Source organism: Phodopus roborovskii, unplaced genomic scaffold (genome assembly GCF_943737965.1).
Source record: "Phodopus roborovskii unplaced genomic scaffold, PHOROB, whole genome shotgun sequence".
NCBI classification, from domain to species: domain Eukaryota; kingdom Metazoa; phylum Chordata; class Mammalia; order Rodentia; family Cricetidae; genus Phodopus; species Phodopus roborovskii.
The window spans coordinates 4,759,732-4,777,046 of NW_026126407.1; the positions used below are offsets into that span (position 1 = coordinate 4,759,732).

General features: G+C 47.9%; 2 protein-coding genes across 2 annotated transcripts in view; both read right to left on the bottom strand.

Moving 5' to 3' along the window:
- Positions 1 to 47: 47 nt before the first annotated feature.
- On the bottom strand, positions 48 to 5,768 carry Dhrs13 (dehydrogenase/reductase 13). The gene is made up of 5 exons (XM_051179926.1): positions 5,556 to 5,768; positions 5,351 to 5,469; positions 3,951 to 4,074; positions 3,481 to 3,792; positions 48 to 1,039 (listed from the first exon to the last, which is right to left on the bottom strand). Exons 1-5 carry the CDS (start codon positions 5,680 to 5,682, stop codon positions 585 to 587), a joined length of 1,137 nt encoding a protein of 378 aa, XP_051035883.1. The 5' UTR covers positions 5,683 to 5,768; the 3' UTR covers positions 48 to 584.
- A 1,719-nt stretch (positions 5,769 to 7,487) lies between these two features.
- Positions 7,488 to 17,315, bottom strand: part of Phf12 (PHD finger protein 12) — a 47,511-nt gene continuing 37,683 nt past the window's right edge. Inside the window, exons 7-15 of the mRNA XM_051179912.1 lie at positions 17,013 to 17,177; positions 15,090 to 15,248; positions 13,773 to 14,568; positions 12,555 to 12,680; positions 11,817 to 11,960; positions 10,597 to 10,695; positions 9,712 to 9,794; positions 9,062 to 9,200; positions 7,488 to 8,721 (exon numbers count right to left, since the gene is read on the bottom strand). Coding sequence (XP_051035869.1) covers positions 8,387 to 8,721; positions 9,062 to 9,200; positions 9,712 to 9,794; positions 10,597 to 10,695; positions 11,817 to 11,960; positions 12,555 to 12,680; positions 13,773 to 14,568; positions 15,090 to 15,248; positions 17,013 to 17,177 — 2,046 coding nt within the window. The 3' untranslated portion in view covers positions 7,488 to 8,386. The remainder of the gene's footprint in view (positions 8,722 to 9,061; positions 9,201 to 9,711; positions 9,795 to 10,596; positions 10,696 to 11,816; positions 11,961 to 12,554; positions 12,681 to 13,772; positions 14,569 to 15,089; positions 15,249 to 17,012; positions 17,178 to 17,315) is intronic.

Genomic DNA, 17,315 nt, shown 5'->3' on the forward strand with positions numbered 1-17,315 from the left:
GCGGCGGAGGGCGGGGCCGACCAGTGGAGAGAGGCGGGAGCCAGGCGTCTGTAATCAACTCGCTTTATTCCAAGGGGCTTGGTCCCTGTAGCACCTTTGGGTCCCATCAGTAGTAACACCTTGCGCTGCGTCACCTCGGGATTTCGCCCTAGAGAAGCTCAAATCCCAGGCTCAGCCCCGAGTCCTTTCCTAGTCCCGCCTGGGTAAAATTGAAGGGAAATTAATTACCAGCTAGAAATTTGCAAAGTCCTCCTCGGTTCAGTGATGATCAACATCAACAGTGCATCAACGGGCAAAGCTGCCGGCCCTTCCGGGGTGGAGGTGGGAATGGGGGCTTGGATCATTACGAGAAAATCAAATTCCAGAGCAACACAGTGTCTGACTTATCATTGCTGGATTGCGATTACTGTCCATCGTAGTAGTTGTTACTTCCTTTCACTAGGAAATGGGCTGTTGAGAACGGAAGAGGGACCAAAACGTAACCAGATGTAAACGTGGCAACCCCTCTGTGCCCAGTCACACAACCGAGGTTTTGAGGGGTCCCACCGCACTACAGAAGCATTCTAGCCTGGGGGTTAGGAAAGTTAGTCAGGTGAGGGCTCGGCCTTCACCTGAATTCTTCGCTTTGTCAATTTAGACAAGTCTGGTGAGCCCGGATAGCTACGAGAAGGTCCAGAAACTCTGGTTTTCTCAGGGCAGGGGCCACTCAGAGAAGACAGGGCCCCTGGATCCTGAGGTTGAGGCTCTTCAGCAGGGTCATCATCATCATCCTCTCCAGGCCCAAGTCCTGCCAGCTTCTTGGTAGCTTTCCACAGCCTGTGGGCAGCCTGGTCATCTCTAGCAGCTGGGGAGACCTCCTCCACACGGCAGTTGGCAAAATATCTCCCACTGAGTGGTTCAATGCCCTCCTGCAGAGCACAATACAGGGGTGTCTGGGCACCCCCTTGAGGGGCCCGGAGTACAAGCCAGGCCAGTGGTCGCAAAATAGGACACAGCCATTGAGGAAGGTGACGCAGGAAGAGCTCCGAGTTCACAGGTCCTGTGGGCAGGAAGAAAGAAGAGTTGTGGAGGAAGGCAGTGGGCGCTCAGGGAACAGGCAGGGGTAAAACAGCTAGGAGCAGATGGCAAAATCAGGTGCCAGGGGAAGCAGGTTAGTATCTATCAGTATTCAGGGCTCCCAAGGTAACAACCCATTTCCCTTTTTTTTTTTAAATATTAATTTTCAAGACAGGGTCTCTCTGTCTCTCTGCCTTGGCTGTCCTGGAACTCACTCTGTAGACCAGGCTGGGCTTGAACTCACAAAGATCCACCTGCCTCTGCCTCCTGAGTACTGGGATGAAAGGCATGAGCAACCACTGCCCAGTGATAACCATTTCCTACTGGAAGCCTTTCTACTATCCTAATGGCCGGTACATCCCCCCGCCCCAGGTTGTGGTCAGGCTATGTCCTCTGCTGCCCAATCTCATGATTCATTTATCTTTTACTTGTTTTGCGCCATCCCCCTCCAAACAGGGTTTCTCTGTGTAGCACTGGCTGTCCTTAAACTCACGGATCTGCCTGCCTCAGCCTCCTGAGTAGTGGGATTAAAGGCAAGCATCACCACTGCCTGACTTTACCCATCATTTTTTGAGCACCTAGGGTATATCAGCCACTGTTTTGGACACTAGGATCTGTAATTGTAATAAAAGCTTAATAAGGGCTAGTAGTATTGTCACTGCGATTACAAAGAAGTCTTGGGCAATGGTTTTCTAAAATGCAATTTGGAGATCTAGGCAGCACAGATGTCGTTTGCCTGTTGTAACCTATTGTCTAAAGTTGAGGATGATCTCCCCGCCCCCCACAGACAGGGTTCTTTGTATAACAGCCCTGGCTTTCTTAGAACTCACTGTGTAGGCCAGGCTGGCCTCAAACTCAGAGACCCACCTGCCTCTGCCTCCTGAGTGCTGGGATTAAAGGCGTGTGCCACCAACGCCCGGCTAAGTTTCTTTGTTTTTAAAGCCAATTATTTTACTCAGAGTAAAATCTTAAGTGGACCATCAAACCCTTCCGACTAAAGCTCATCTCTACCACAACCTCATTTTTGCTCATCTCACTTGCTCTTGTCCTCCTCACAGCCATCCTACAGTATACCAGGCACTTCTGCCTTTTTCTTGCCTTCTGAGCTTCAAAGATCCCTTTATCTCATTCAGATTTGAGTTCAATTTTTACCTTAACTATCACTAACAAAACCCTGTATTTGAGATTTCTAGATCCCTTTTATGCCCCTTTTCTTGCCTCGTCATCTCATCACCTGTCATTGGATATGAGGGTAAGGTCTTTGGTTTTTGTTTTTTCCAGACACACAAGGTTCTCACTATGCAGCTCTGAGTGCTGGGATTAAACATGTGTGTTACCACACCTGGCAGACCTTTGTTTTCCTTTGCATAATTTTTAGGTCCTGGAGATTGAACCCAACAGCTCCAGACCAAGGATGGTTCGCTGCCTTTGTCCCTGCACCATAATGCCTATTTTATAGTGGGTACTCACAAAGAAAGGGCTCCTTTGACTGAATGGTAATTTATCGTTATCACCATCATAACTTTTTTTCACGGTGTAAGTGATCAAACCCAGCGTCTCAGCTTGACATGGTGGCTTACACTTGAAATCTAAGCATGAGGCAACATAATTGAGTCAATTTGAGGCTTAACTGAGAGCTAAATAGAATTCAGGCCAACCTGGGCTCCTGTCTCCAAACAAACAAACACAAAAAAACCAAAACAAACAAACAATCAAACAAAACAACTAAAAACACAAAAACCAATGAACCAGAAGTTAGAGAGATGGTTCACTGGTTAAGAACACTTGCTGCTCTTGTAGAGAACCCAGGTTTGTTCCCAGCACCCACATGGATGCCCACACCCATTCCTAACTCCAGGTTCTAAGGGGATCTGGCCTAGGTAGGTCCATACAGACACACACACAGTGTATATACATATTGGCAAAATACTAATATAAGCACATTTAAAAAAAAAACTTAAAAAAAAAAAAAAAACAAAGCCAGGCATGGTGACCCACACCTTTGATCCCAGCACCTTGGAGGCAGAAACAGGAGAATCTCTGAGTGTTCAGGCTATATAGCAAGAACCTGTCTCAAAACCAAACCAAGCAAACATACACCCCAAACCCAAGTAAGCAAGCAAATAGCATAAACTTGGGGTCCTGCCTATACTAAGGCAACTGGTCTACCACTGAACTGCTGCCCCAGCCCTCAGGGTTATTATCAGGGTCTTGTTCTTATCCCCCACCCAGTGGTCAGCTTCCAAGCTTGTAGGTAGGAAAGGAAGAAAACAGGTGGGGAGAAAGCCGGGCTCCAGGATTAGCCAGGAACAGGTTTCTCCTGGACCACATTTCTACTCTGTGACTCAATAGGAGACTGGGAGAAAGCACAGTACGTCACACCGATGATAGAGGGGCAATTAGGGGCAGTCAGTCAGGCCTCACCTGGGTGGGCCGCATAGCAGGTGACACCAGTGCCCTCAAGCTGGGTGGCAAGCTCCCGGGCAAACAGTACATTGGCTAGCTTGCTGTCAGCATATGCCCGAAGCTCCTGCTGCCAGCCCACCACTGGGCAATCCAGACGTGTGAAGTCCAGACGACCACGACGGTGGGCAGCTGAGGACACTACCACCACACGGCTGGGGGCACATGACTTCAGGCGGGGTAGCAACAAGTGTGTCAGCAGGAAAGGGCCAACATGGTTCACTCGAAACAGCAGGTTAAAGGCCTCCCGAGTCCGGCCACAGGAACTGATCCCTACAGCAGAAGGTAGGCATGAGTCGCTGTTTTAGGTAGGCCGTGGGTTTCACAAAATTCCCGCTGTGAGATGTGCCTGCTGGTCCCTGGTAGAGTCCCTGGAGGGACTACATCTCCAGGCCAGAAGCCACCCCCCTGCAAGGCCTGCTGCTGCTCACCTGCATTGTGGATGAGGATGTCCAGCCTTGGCTCAGAGCTCAGGAAGGCAGTGGCAAAGGCCTGTACCGAGGCCAGACTGGCTAAGTCCAAGGCCATGAAGATGACTTCATTGTTCCCACTCTCCTGTGGAGCAGCAAGGGCCAGGATTGTTACCAGGTACCTCCCTTCTCCCAGGCATCTGAGGGCCTGCCCCCTATGACTAAAACCTGCTCCAATACATCAGAGTGTGATGGATGTGTGCCTACAAATCTCAGCTTTGCCTCTAACTAGATAGAGTGTGACTTTCCACGAGACACTTAATCTTTTGGGGCCTCTGATGATGATGATAATACTTTCTACTAAAAGAGAGTTGCGAAGATTAAGTCAGATAAAACACATGTTAGGTCTGGTGTAGTGGCATACACTGGTTATCCTAGTTACTCAGGAGTCTGAGGCAAAAGGACCATGAGTTCAAGACCTGCATGAGCTACAGATTTAATATATGTAAAATACTCAGCACTGTGCAGATATTTGTTATTATCGCCCCTCTCTCCATTATCCCTTACCTTAAAATCTACCACATATAGCCTTTTGCCTCTGCTTTGTAACCCAGGCTGCCTAGAAACTCATAAGCTTCCTTCCTCAGTCCCTTCAGTGCTGGAATTACAGACAGGTGTGCACCAGCTGTAACAGACCCTGGTCTTCTCTTGAGCACTTTTAAATTTAATTATTTTTTGGCGACAGGGGCTTACAATGTAGTCCTGGTTGGTCTTAAACTCACAGAAATCCACCTGTCTCAGCCTCTTAAGTGCTAGGATTAAAGGTGTGTGCTATGGAGATCGACCCTCCGTCTCTCACTCTTGTTTTCTGCAGTCTAAATACCACACAACTATAGGTAGCTCATTTTAAAAAAAGCCACCGGGATTGCCCAGAGCCTACCGAAGGGTCTTCTCGGAGCTCAGCTGTCTTAAATTCCTCAGTGGGATCTGTAAAGGATTCCAGAAGCTGGCTGTGACTCAGAGTCCCTTTACGACATTCTTCCTCCCATTCCGCGCCTTACCCCCTCCCGAGCATTTGCACCTGCTGTTCTTTCTGAGGCTTCATTAGCCTAACCATTTCCTTTCTTGTCTTTCCTTTGCCCAGGATGGCCTTGAGCTCCTGGGCCTGTGCTGGGACCACACCTGGTTTCATTTATTCTTTCTGATCCTTAAACATCTCAAGGCTAGCAACTCCTCTCTTCAGTAAGCCTTCTGCGGGATTTGGTTCTGATTTTCCTCCCCTGTGTGTCCACTGTAGTCCCTGCATCCTCTCCAGTGTTTAAGTGCGTCTCTCTCTCCTCTCTGATCTTGATTGCTCGCGTCGCTCGGCTCCTCCCTCCGTGTCCCAGGCTCACCGCGCCCGCGTCCCCCTGTGGCCTCACCTGGCGGAGGTCGAAGACGGCTGCTTCCCCGCGCTCCCGGCTGCGGCAGGCCAGCACCACGCGCGCTCCCCGGCGCGCCAGCTCCAGCGCTGTCATCTTCCCGATGCCGCTGTTGGCGCCTGCGGGCGGCGGGCGGGAGCCAGCTGAGCCGGTCGGGCCGCTGCCACCCGCCCGGCCTCCCCGCCGCCCGCCCGCGCGAACTCACCCGTGACCACGGCCGTGCGACCCCGCAGGCTGCCGATGCCGCCGCACGGCGGGGCCTTCACCAGGTTGTAGTAGACAAGCACGTAGGCGCCCAGCAGTAGCCCGGCGCCCAGCAGCAGCGTCTCCATGCCGGCTGTGCTCCTGGCTCCCGCCTGTGCCTCGTCGCTCCCGCCTCGGCCTCGAGAGGGCGGCGGCAGGCGAGTGGCTAGGCAGGGGTCTGCGCGCGCGCGTGGGCCGTGCGAGCGCCCTCTAGGCGTGCGTCTGGGTGGCCTGGCGGCGTGCCTGGGCGAACATGTTGGAGCCCTGGGAGCGCCCTCTAGTCTTGCGAACTCCCGGGAGTGCGTGCCAGGTATGTACAGAAAACATCTGCTTGAGGGATTGGTGGGTGTGTGCATATCCGTGACCTTAAGATCACCGCTCAGGGTTTGGGGGTGCTTCTGGACTCTGGGCGCGCGCAAGTGTGAGAGCTCTGCGTAGGTGTCTGTGCTCATGGCGGGAGTCCCTCCAGGCTGAGCATGCATCTGTAGTCTCCACCAACGCGTGTGATTGAATGAATATCTCTGTTTACTCTAGGTGTGAGTATGTAGCTCAGTGTCTCAGTCTGGAGTCCTCTGTACATGAATGGGCCCGTGTGTTTGGAGTTGGGCCTGGATGCTTTCACTTCCATGAACCAACTCTTTCTCGTCATTTATACAGCCTCCTCCAGCTTGTAGGACTCTCCCTGTACAGGCCAGTGAGTCTTCTCACCGTGTCACTGACAGGGTTGGTACAGATTCAATCATGTTATTTCCTGACTCTATGACTCTACCCCTTTGATTTGGTTTTGGGGGTAGTTTCTCTAGATAGCCCAGGCAGGTATTAAACTTGAGATCTTCTTGTCTCAACCTCCAAAACAATGGGTACTTACAGAGATGTTCCTACATCCCTGACCCTCTCTACCTTCCAAAAGGAAGAGGCACTAAAAATGCCAGGAGGTAATTTGTCTGTGGAACAGTTCTCACAGATGGTAGAAGTAGGTGGACACCCCATTACTCAGGTGAAGGAACTGAGGGTAAGGTAGGCAGGGACAGCTAGGGAGGTGTGGGTGCAGGCACTCGCGGTAGGACCTTGCCTTTGACAACTGACCTGAGCAGAACACAAAGCTTCTGCCTTTAAGAGTTTGAGCAGTCCTTCCCGCAGTGGAAGTAGAATGGCACAGTCAGAACTACACCTGTACTTTGAAGCCAAGGCCAGATTTCAGGGACCAGAACAAACTCCCTATTCAATTGCCCTGTGTCCTTGGAGCACAATTATAGATGCTACAGCTGTCAAAACTAATTCCCAGACCTTGTCAATAGACTAATAAATGAATAGGCACCACTCAGAATACCGCCAAAACATGTTTTCTAGGAGACCCTTCTCAGGAAGCACTTCCATCTTAGTCTCTGGGAAGAAAGTGCTGAGTTTGGCTTGGTGAGGATCCCCAGGGCTTTGCCAGTCGGGGCAAAGCTGTGGAGTATTTCCTGATGAGAACAGTAGTAAAGCCATTCAAGGTACACAAGAGTCAGTCTAGAGCAGCAGTTCTCAGCCTGTGGGTGGAGATCCCTGGATTGGGGTCACATATGCTGCATATCAATATTTACATTTCGATTCATAACAGTAGCAATGAGACAATTTTATGGTGGGTGGTTACCACCTAACAAACTATATTAAAGAGACAGCATTAGGAAGACTGAGGACCACTGCTGTAGAGAATGGATTTTTACCACTTTACAATTCTCCAGAGAAATAGCACCCCTAAAAGTCAAGTGCCCCCCCTTCCCATTTCCCTCACCCAGCTTAGGCTCACTCTGACCACTCAAGGTTGATCATTGTACAAAGGGTACAAAAAGTGATATCCCAGGGAAGGTCCCCTCTAAGGGTGATGACAGGTAGGACAGACAGGCAGAAAACATAATTTGAAGTATTTTTGGCTTTTTATATACAGAATACAGGAAAGTTTCTGTAAAGTCTAAAACATTACAATTACTATATACATTGGTACTAGTTATGGAGAAGAGAGAGGAAGGAGCTGGGGTGAGCAGGAAGAGCAGTGGCAAGAGAACGAAAAAAGGACACAGAACAGGTTTACGACAAAACGCCTTTGCTACAATAGACATTTGAGAAAAACACTCTACCACATGTACTGTACAGTTTTTAAAAACATTGAAAAAATGTCATCACTAGATGTATTTACACAAAATCCAAATACACTTTTCCTTATTTGAAATAAAATAGATGGACAGCCAGAAAAAGAATTCATTTCCCATGTGTCCATATACACAGTAGCTACCTGTAGTGCAACCGCTGCAGAAAGGGAGAGTAACTTGTAGGGTGGGAACCATGGAAGGGGGTGGGTAGTGATCTTTATATTAAATAAAACAATGATATTGTATAGATTTTGCTGTATGAAAACTGTATTTTTTTTTCTTTTAATATAAAACTATTGTCACTGCCACAAAATAGAACAAGTTTCTGATTATTTTACAACAGCGGGCAGGTGGTCGAGGGGGAGAGCAGAAGGCGGGGGAGGGGTTGTGCTGGAAGTGTCCAGACCAGGGTCTTCCCCTCCCTGCCCATGCTGTTCCTCAGCTCGGGTCTGCCGCTTTCCCATGAAATGTTGAGTACAAATATATGTGCAAATGCCCCCTAGAACTTGAGAAAAGAAAAAAAGTCTTAAAAAACAGTCAAAAGGTTTTCTTCATTTCATGCAAAGATTGTAGTTGAAGGGTTTCTGGTATAGAAAACACCCGGGCTTGGTTCGTGTACATTTTTGCATTGCAGGAGTCTTGGGTGGGTGTCTAGGCCAATAACCTAGGGAACGGAGTTGGAGCGCAGCACAGGGCCCTGATGGGGCTTGAGAGAAAGCTTCTCGGCCAAAACCCCATCCTGCAGCAGGCTGGCATCGCCTTTGGGCTGTTTGGTCGCAAACTCAGTGATGCTGAAGACGAACTGCAGGCAGCCCAGCTTGATGTAGCTGCCATGGTGCAGTAAGGCTGTGCCCTCCCAGCCAGCCCCACTGCCCCCGATCAAGCTTGAGCTGCTGGCTTTGCAATTGCAGGGTCTCCGCTGTGGCCCCTGGGCCTGGGAACTCATCATGGCTGCCTCCTCACTTGGCTCTTCATCCTGTTTCTGGTGTCGGCGGCGCCCTGGGAAAAAGGGGGATGATCATAGGAGGGGAACAGTGAACAGCTGATCTATCTGGGCTGATTGGCAGGGCTGGACCCCCGCATCTCCCCATACTATGTACTATATAATCAGGGCTGAGGGATGCTCAGGAGGGGCTGGTGGAGTCTCAAGTCCCCAGAAAGGTCTGATACATATGTGGGTGTTCAGTACTTGATTCTTGGTGACCTTTCCCAGGCCCACCGACAATGAGCATGACCAATGGGACTGGGAAGGCAAAGAACTGTAGGTCATTGACAGCATGGCAGAACCAAGGTGACTGGGGCCTTAGCTGTGTAGTCACAGGCCTCTGCTCCAACTTACTGATGACACTCTGCACTTTGGCAACAATACTGCTTGGGGGGGTTGGCGGGGTCTTCTCAGAGAAGTCACATGAATACAGCACATTGTCCACCGTTGTCCCGTGCTCACTGTAGTTTAACAGCTCATAATGTTTGGTATTCTGAGGAGGAGGGGGGAGACATGATGTGTGGTTGCTATGTGAAGCCTTGGGTGAAGGAGGACATGAGTACTTGCTGCTCTACCCAGCAAGCTCATACTCTTCCTTAGTTAAGCCCAGCTCTTTCAGAATTCATCAAGACGCCTCCTTGTGAAAGACTGCCCTACTGACTCCATATCTCCCCACTCCTTTTCTGTTGACCTGATATTCACTGGCACATACATAATTATGATGAAACTCAGGGGCATATCCTTTGGTTTTGGTCCCTTCCCCTGCTTTGAGGTGGCCTCCCAAAGCTGTTCATGTGAGCAATATTAGTTGTAATAACAGCCCGCTCCCGTAAGCAGATTGCCATGGTGGAATGCCCCTTCACACTGACTCTTCCCTCCGAGACAGACCATCGAGAGGAGAGGAGTAGTGTCTCACTCTTGCCCCTGCCCCAGGGCCCAGAGCCCAATGCTAGGGGAACATCTCAGGTTGGAAAAGCTCCCTCCCACCCATCTCTGCCCCTCACCTCATCGTAGAATATGCAGGCATGTTTCCCGGACACGTAGTTACAGTGACCATAGTTTGTAAGGCACACATCCATGTCAGCTCCTGCAAGGTGGCAGGAGTCAAGGAAAAGGCAGAGAACAGACTGTAAGGTGTATGTGTCGGGGAAGTGAAAGAGAAGGGAGTTAGCTTCTGGGTGGCTGCTAGTAGAAACCTCAAGGCAGCTAAAAGCCTTCTTTCCTTTTTTCTTCTTTATTCTTTTCTTTTTGGTGATGGGGTAGCTTTGAACTCCTGACCTCTCTGCCTTGGTTTCATAAGTGCTGGGATGGATTGCAGATGTGTGTCACATATTCAGCACATCCCTTTGCGTTCTAAAGCTAATCTGCTTTAGAATATGTGGTCGTTTCCCAGATGGAGCAATGAGTTATAAAAGATGGCTCATCTAAGTGGACACAACAGTGCACTTCAAGCCATACCACTTTAAGGGCAATTTCCAGAATAAGGGGTGACCTGGGTGTGGCAGGATACACCTGTAGTTTTAGTACTTGAGAGGCTGAGGCAAGAGGGCAGACATGATTTCAAGGCCAGCCTGGACTACAGGAGATACTATCTTTAATCAGCTCAATGACAAGAAATAAACAAATAAGGGAGGGTTATGTGAGAGCCTATTACACACAGGGATAGGAGGTGTCTTCTTGAAGTCCCTACAGTGTTTCAGATGATACTGAGTAAGCAGCAGCTAAAGCAAAAGGCCTGAGCCAAGGGAAGTACCCCACTGATTGTCTAGGTCCTTAGTCTCTCTTGTCTGGACAACCACTGGTTAGACCCATCAACTCCTGAAAGGGCTTCTGTAAGTGTCCATCAGGCTGAAGATCCAGTGCCCCTCCCAGTTTCCTGGCTGGCTCACCTGTCCCGATGTAGAGGGTTCGATAGCACATGTTCACAGCTCCTCCCAACCCTAAGAGGGGGTAGAACACAGCTCGGGCCTGTACCTCCTTTCTTTGCACTACAAGACAAACATAGGGATAGGATCATTCAGAAACTCAGAACCTGTGACCCAAACATAAACCAACAAAATCTGGATCTTTGGCTGGTGGTCTAGAAAAAAGTCCCCACTGGGTGACTCACGTGCAAACTCACACCTGACCAGAGCTGCTTGAGGGGAGGCTTCACCCCACCCACAGCATCTCCAACAGTTTAGGAAGGATCTTCATTAGAGATGTTAGGACATTAGTACTTTAAGTTCTTGGGCTCCTAGTAAAGAACAGGGATATTCCAACTGATGATAAAGAGAAAATGGAAAAACATAAGGCATAGGCCAGTGTTTCTTAAGCTTTAATGAGCACATCAACTGCCCATGGATTCTATTAAAAGATATAATTTAGTTGTACAGTACTTGTCCAGTAAAAGCCAATGGATCTGATCCCTCAGACCACAACCATCATCATCACCCACCCACAAACTCACAAGAAAAACTGATTTTGGGTTTAGTTGGAGTGGGAGTATCTAGAATTTACAAATTTGCATTTTGTGTGTGTCCATGCACACCTATACATGAATAAACCACCGTTGGTGTAGTTTCTCATTTTTTGGGAGAAGTAGACTAGGCTGGACAGCTATTGAGTCCTAGCTCTGAGATTATAAGCATGCACCATCATCCTGGCTTTTTTGGGGGATTCTGTTAAGTTCCTAAAGCATCAAGGCCCTTAAGGGCTAAGAGCTCAGAGATAACACAATTAACATCGGAGAAGAATTTCTAGGAAGCTTACCTACTGTTTTTCTATTTTTCACCTCGGACCTTGGGAAACCCTTCTAAATCAAATATTACAAAGTAATTGAACAGAAAGCATACAACATATACCCCAAAGTACTGGTAGCTGCTATGCTGTGAATCAAAGTGGATTCATGTGAAACAAAGCTATGGCAAACTCCCCAAGTTTGACCAGAAAGTTGTTCATCTTGTTCATGCTGAGAAAAAAAAAAACCACAGTGCTTTATTAAACCCATCAACAAAGGTACAAAGAGTCTGAGCTACTGAAAGCGGAGATTCTCCATGGAGCAAGGTGGTCATTCACACACATCAGACAGGAGACCTGATGGTGTGGTGGCAGGTATGTGCACGCGCACCTTCTGTGTGGTGCCCTCCGGAAGCCAGCGCATGTGTCCCAACACTGCCCGGTGATGCTTGGACCCGGGAGGGGAAAAGCTGATGTATTCTCTGCAAGGCCAGAAACTTGATCAGCTTCTCATCCAACATATTTATCTCGATTTCTATCAACCAAAGAGAAAGATCAAAAAAAGCTGAGAAATGGTATGTGGAAGTAGATAAGGGCTATAGGGAAAATTCAGCAAGTGATTTGTTCAAACAGCATAAAGTCCAAAGAGGATCAAGATGTGGAAGTGGGCATCTCACATGGGATTTATAATGAGAAGGAACCCCAATGCAGTGTTTTTGTTTTTTTTTCTTTTTTCTTTTTTGCAGTAAGGGAGGCTAATTTTAAGTAAATAAAGGGCAGAACCAACAACCCCCAGTTGCCTGTGGGGCAAGGTCTGGATGGGCCTTTTCTACCCATTCTCTGTGCAGAGAAATCCATCTCTTTTTGACTTGGGATTTTCCACAGGTAGAAGCAAGCTCCTGGTTCTGTTCTGCTAACACAAAGTGATCTGACTAATGTGATTCTATTCTTTCCCACTGGCTCAGCTTGGCTGTGTTCTCCTTTTCTTTGATTATATTTCACACAAAGCCAGAAGGCTGAGGCAGGAGACGGAGCCTTCTTCCCCACTCTTCTACCCAAATGAATACTGTGCACCCCCATGTCCTTATCCCTCTTCAAAAGGAGCTGAACACTACTGGAAATTACTCACCTCCATTGACATCCATAAATGCTCGAAGTGAGTTGGTGAGGTCCACCATGGCAGTAGAGTTGGCTGGGAAAGAGGGTACGGTTAAAGCGCTTCCTATGGATAACGTGCCGGGGCTGACCTTGCCATCTGGGGACGGAGCAGGAAGACTGTTACTTACGTCGCCTGAGGGAAACCCACCGGTCCAATCCCCCATTGCTGAGACAGTTCTGGATTTCGGACCCAAGGTGATGTTCCCTTCTTGATTCTCAACCCATAGGCTCTGGAACTCCTAGAGCTAAAAACGTGTGGTGAGGAAGGGTAGACGGTACAGTAACACACCCAGGTCACAGGAGTCTCCAGAGCAGTGAGAACTGCTGCGATTTACTACTTTGGTCAAGTGGTAAGGTTGCTTCTTTGGGTCATGACCATCTAACTCCCTGCTACCTCTACTTGTCCCTGAAATTCCTGTTTGCTCAAGTACAACTGACAGCTTGCAAAATTTATACACATTGGCATTACAGAGTAGGAGTTAGGACCAGAGGCTCACATGCAAAGAAATCACAAGCACCTGGTCATTGAGATGCCTAGTGACTAGGAGGATGACATCAGTTCATGTGGGAGACCACAGAGGTAACAGCAGCATGTGAAACCTGGCTCAGATGCTGGGATCAGCAACTTTGAGGTCCAAACACTGCCAGGGACAGCTGAGAGAACAAGTACAGACCCAAGAGGTTTTCCTTAGGCATATGGCTGCGGGCAAGCTTCAGGGCCAGGCCACCACTGCTTTCTGTCCCTACTTTTTTAATATGAATATTCCTCAAATGAGTTGGCTCAGAATGTATGTGCATCAGGTATGGATTTACTCTTGTATGTGAATGTACACCCAGAACCTCACACTGCCCCCAAGTGGTTCCAGATAGCATGTGCCTTCTGAAGTAATGGGACAGGCAGAAAACTAGGTCCAAAAGGTGAGGGGATGGTAACTTAAGCTGCAGATCCAGTATTGTCACTGATCTGACAGGCCACCTCAAGGAAGTGACTTAAATTATTGAGTACAGGTGAATTTTTTTTTTTAGCGAGGACAAGCTAACACAGCCTTTCTCCTGTCATAGAAACAAAGGGAAGATGGGTCACTGATACAAAGATCAAAGTCCTCTCAAAGATTTGGAGTCAAGTCTATGTACTAGTAAGAAAAGAAGATTGACTGATCTTGATCATCTGGGGCTGAGGGGTACTCACCTGATGATGGCGCTGGTGAGCAGAATCGTTGGTTGGGGCCTGTGGCCAAGATACTGTCTCCTGCAGCTTGTGGGGGAGTGAGCACCCGGGTGGCATTTGGGGGTGAGCCCAGAGACCTCGAATCTGTCAACGAAGGTCCTATCTGTGATTGGACAGTCTTTCTATGCAAAGTGCTGGTGTTCTCGATGCTGGCACAAGAGCTGGGGATGGAAGGGGGCAGGCTTGGGACAGGTACCAAACTCCTTTGGGGACAAGAGCTGGGGCCAGTGGCATTTTCTGTCTTCACAATGATGCCGACGGTGTGGTTCTGAAGCCCCCCAGCCGATGGTGGCGTGAGGGGCCTGGGCCAGCCTTGCCGGTGTGTGAGGCCTGGTAAGGGGGTGTTGGCGCCAGGAAGTCGCCGGGGATCCGTGGAATCAGTGGGACTGTTGTAGAGGTGTGGGCCATTGGCTTTTACCTCTGTGTTCACTGGCCCATTGGCAGTCCCACAAGGGGTTTTCTTGGACTTTTCCACACAAGAACTGCAGCTGATGTCCTCTAGGGCTGGGGGTTGGTGGGGTGGAGAGCAGCCCAGGGAATTCTGGGTGCTAACTGCTGAGGGGCAGGACAAAGGGTAGTGGGAAGGTGGAGGTGCCTTGTCAGCAGTTTGCAGGGAGGTGGTGATTGAGCTGTCAGTCACAATAACAGGCTTAATATCAGCCTTCTCTGTCTGTTCAGAGTCCCAATGCGAAGGCATCTGCTTAGCAGATAAATGTTTCAATATGCTGCACTGGAGCGCAACAACACTACAGAGCCACTGCAATGGAAGGAGAGGAGAGGAGGTGAGAGGCCTGGGAGGTGTTGGTCTGTCCTGCCAGTGTCCAGGGCTACAGCAGAGTTGACAAGCACTGTTACCAAGGTTTCACCGTTTCCAACACGAATGACCAGAAAAGGATCCCACTTTCATTCCCCAGCAAGGTTATTGGTGTACTTGTCAGTTTTACTATTGGAACTAGAGATCTTGTTTTGGTTCTACCCTGAAGGCTCACCTTGTGATCAACATTCATCAAGTACCCTGGCATCTGCTAACCTCTCAGTGGATCTGCTCATCTACTGCTATAGTACAGAACTACCCACCTCAAAGCAAGGGGAAACTGATGAGGGGAGCAGCCTGCTGAACTAAAAAGTTCTCTTGGTCTGAGCCTTGGATTCTTCACGATCACTCAACTTTTAGGGGCTAGGGTGGAGATAGGGTAGAGGTGGGAATGACAGACATAGGGGTTTTGGTGACACAGAAGACTGATTGGATTTGGGAGTACTGATTCTGCATTCACTCACCTCTTGCTGCTCTGCCTGCGTGGCTAAGTGCTCAGAGTTCAAAAGGTGCATCTGTGATTCCTCAGGGATCCCATTGCAGATCAGCTCCCCATCCCGAATAGCCGCAGGTGCAATGAGAGGGGGTGGGAACTGGTACTGAGATTTTATAGCATCAGGAACCTGTTTGGATAGAAGGAAAGATAGTGCCAATATGTCCAGTTGAATTTTGCCCTAACTAGATACTATTTCATTTGTAGTCCTGGTGTCCAAGGGACCATCTACTCTCTGATCCACCACAGACAAGGAAGCTCAGTGTGCTGCAATTGTTTTGGGCTGTCCTTTTACTTCAGCATAGACATTCTGTCCTAAATAGAAACAACAGGTAGGGCTTTCATTGTTCTTCATTAAAATCCAAGGCCTTGCAGAGTTCTAAAATTACCACATACTATCTTCTGTTTTGTCCTAAACATACAAGACTGACATTGGACTGTAGGTTTGTAGTTTCTTTACCAATAGGCAGGGGTGAACAGTAAGTGAGAAACAAGTCAAATGAGGTTATATTCATTGTGAAAAGCATGACACCTGACTAATATGAACATTTAATCAATGTTAGTTTTCACCATCCATTCATTCATTACTCATGAGACAACTGAAGACTTCCTTGTCCCACAAAGAAAAAAGATACACTGATTTACGTTATGTAAGAATGAAAGAACCACACAAAAACCCAATCATACATCCAACTAACATTAATGAGTGCCTCATGAGTCTGGCACTGTTCCAAATCCTAGAGATCCAGTGTCTTGCCCTCAACTCACAGTCTAGTGGGCAAAAACATAGAATTACAATTTGGATTACCACCATACTCTATTCCTACAATAAGAACCACTTTAATTTGAGAAAAACATTCTCCTTAAGGATAAGTAGTTACCCAGTTAAGAATTTACTGTACAATTTCCAACAGTTAAGCATCTTTGCTAGTTCTGGAATGACACCCACTAAAGGACTAGGAGTAGTGTGACTGAACTTAAAACATGGCTGCCACCAAGTGGCCACTATTGAGAATTGCTAATGGATATAACAGTGTGCAAAGCCTTCTACATCAACTGAATTTAGGGGATTGGATACTTTGAAAATGGTAAATGTTTTTCAATGAAAGAAATTCTCTCAGTCTCTTTGGATATAGTTTAGCAGGTACAAAGAACACAGGAATAATAGGTAGCAAGACTACAGTTGCTTGGTTGATATATTAGTCTTGAAACAGATCCATATGTAGACTTTCCTTCAGACCCATTTTTCTTAAAATTTCAGCTGGATATTTATCTCTTTTCACCTTCTATCTATTTAATTAATCACAACTTAACTTGATCAGAGTTGTCAGAGGGGGCCCATTTAACAAGGGCTGGCTAGTTTTATGTTAGCTTGATATACACCAGTCATTTGTGAAAATGTCCTTTTCAGATTGGCCCAGCAAGTCTGTGGTGCTGAATAATTGATATGGGAAAGCCCAGGTTACTAAGGTGATAAACCATGAGGTCCAGGCCAGTAAGCAGCATTCTTCAATGGCCTGTGCATCACTCTTATCTTCAGGTTCCTGCCCTGATTTCCCTCAGCAACGAAGTGCAACCTGAAAGTTGTAAACTAAATTAAATGTCACCGCCCCCAAAGTTGTTTCTAGTCATGGTTTATCATAGTAATAGAATCCCTACATGTGACAATGGCATACAACTGGGCATGGTGTGATGGGTGCTCATCCTTCAGAGGTATAAACAGATTTCAAACCCATATATGGAAGTTTGCTTTTGTAATCATGACTACTGTCCTCAAGTGTCACTACACATTTACTATTTGCTGAAACACCAAAGATGTATCTCTGGGGCTTCAGTCTCCACATCTGTGATCCTGTGCCACCATCTTGCCTGTTGTGACTGGGTTGTGGCTCACCTTCAGGCTTCTTCTTTTGACAGACTGGAGCACACGGCGGTTAGGAGGGTGTTTCTTATGGATTCGGTTCAAGAAATCCACTTTGACAACATGCTGTGAAATGGTGTCCTGGAAACGATCAAATACCTGGCACCGATTACTCAGTGTCAAATTCTTCTGGTTCAGCTAGGGACAAACAGAAATATCACTGTGGTAAATTTCTAAGGGTGCCGCCCCTTCCAGACAGCCCCATTCTCTGGACTTACAAACAAAAATTTTCAGCTAAATGGGTTCCTTTTGTCTGCACAAAACGCCTATCATATA

Bases quoted from the DNA above. Each gene is read 5' to 3' on its own strand.
- Dhrs13 (XM_051179926.1), bottom strand. From the start codon at position 5,682: ATGGAGACGCTGCTGCTGGGCGCCGGGCTACTGCTGGGCGCCTACGTG. The intron at 4,075-5,350 runs GTGAGGCCACAG...GCTGCTCCACAG, and splicing joins CCGTCTTCGACCTCCGCCAG to GAGAGTGGGAACAATGAAGT. The intron at 1,040-3,480 runs GTGAGGCCTGAC...TCCTGCCCACAG, and splicing joins CTGCTATGCGGCCCACCCAG to GACCTGTGAACTCGGAGCTC.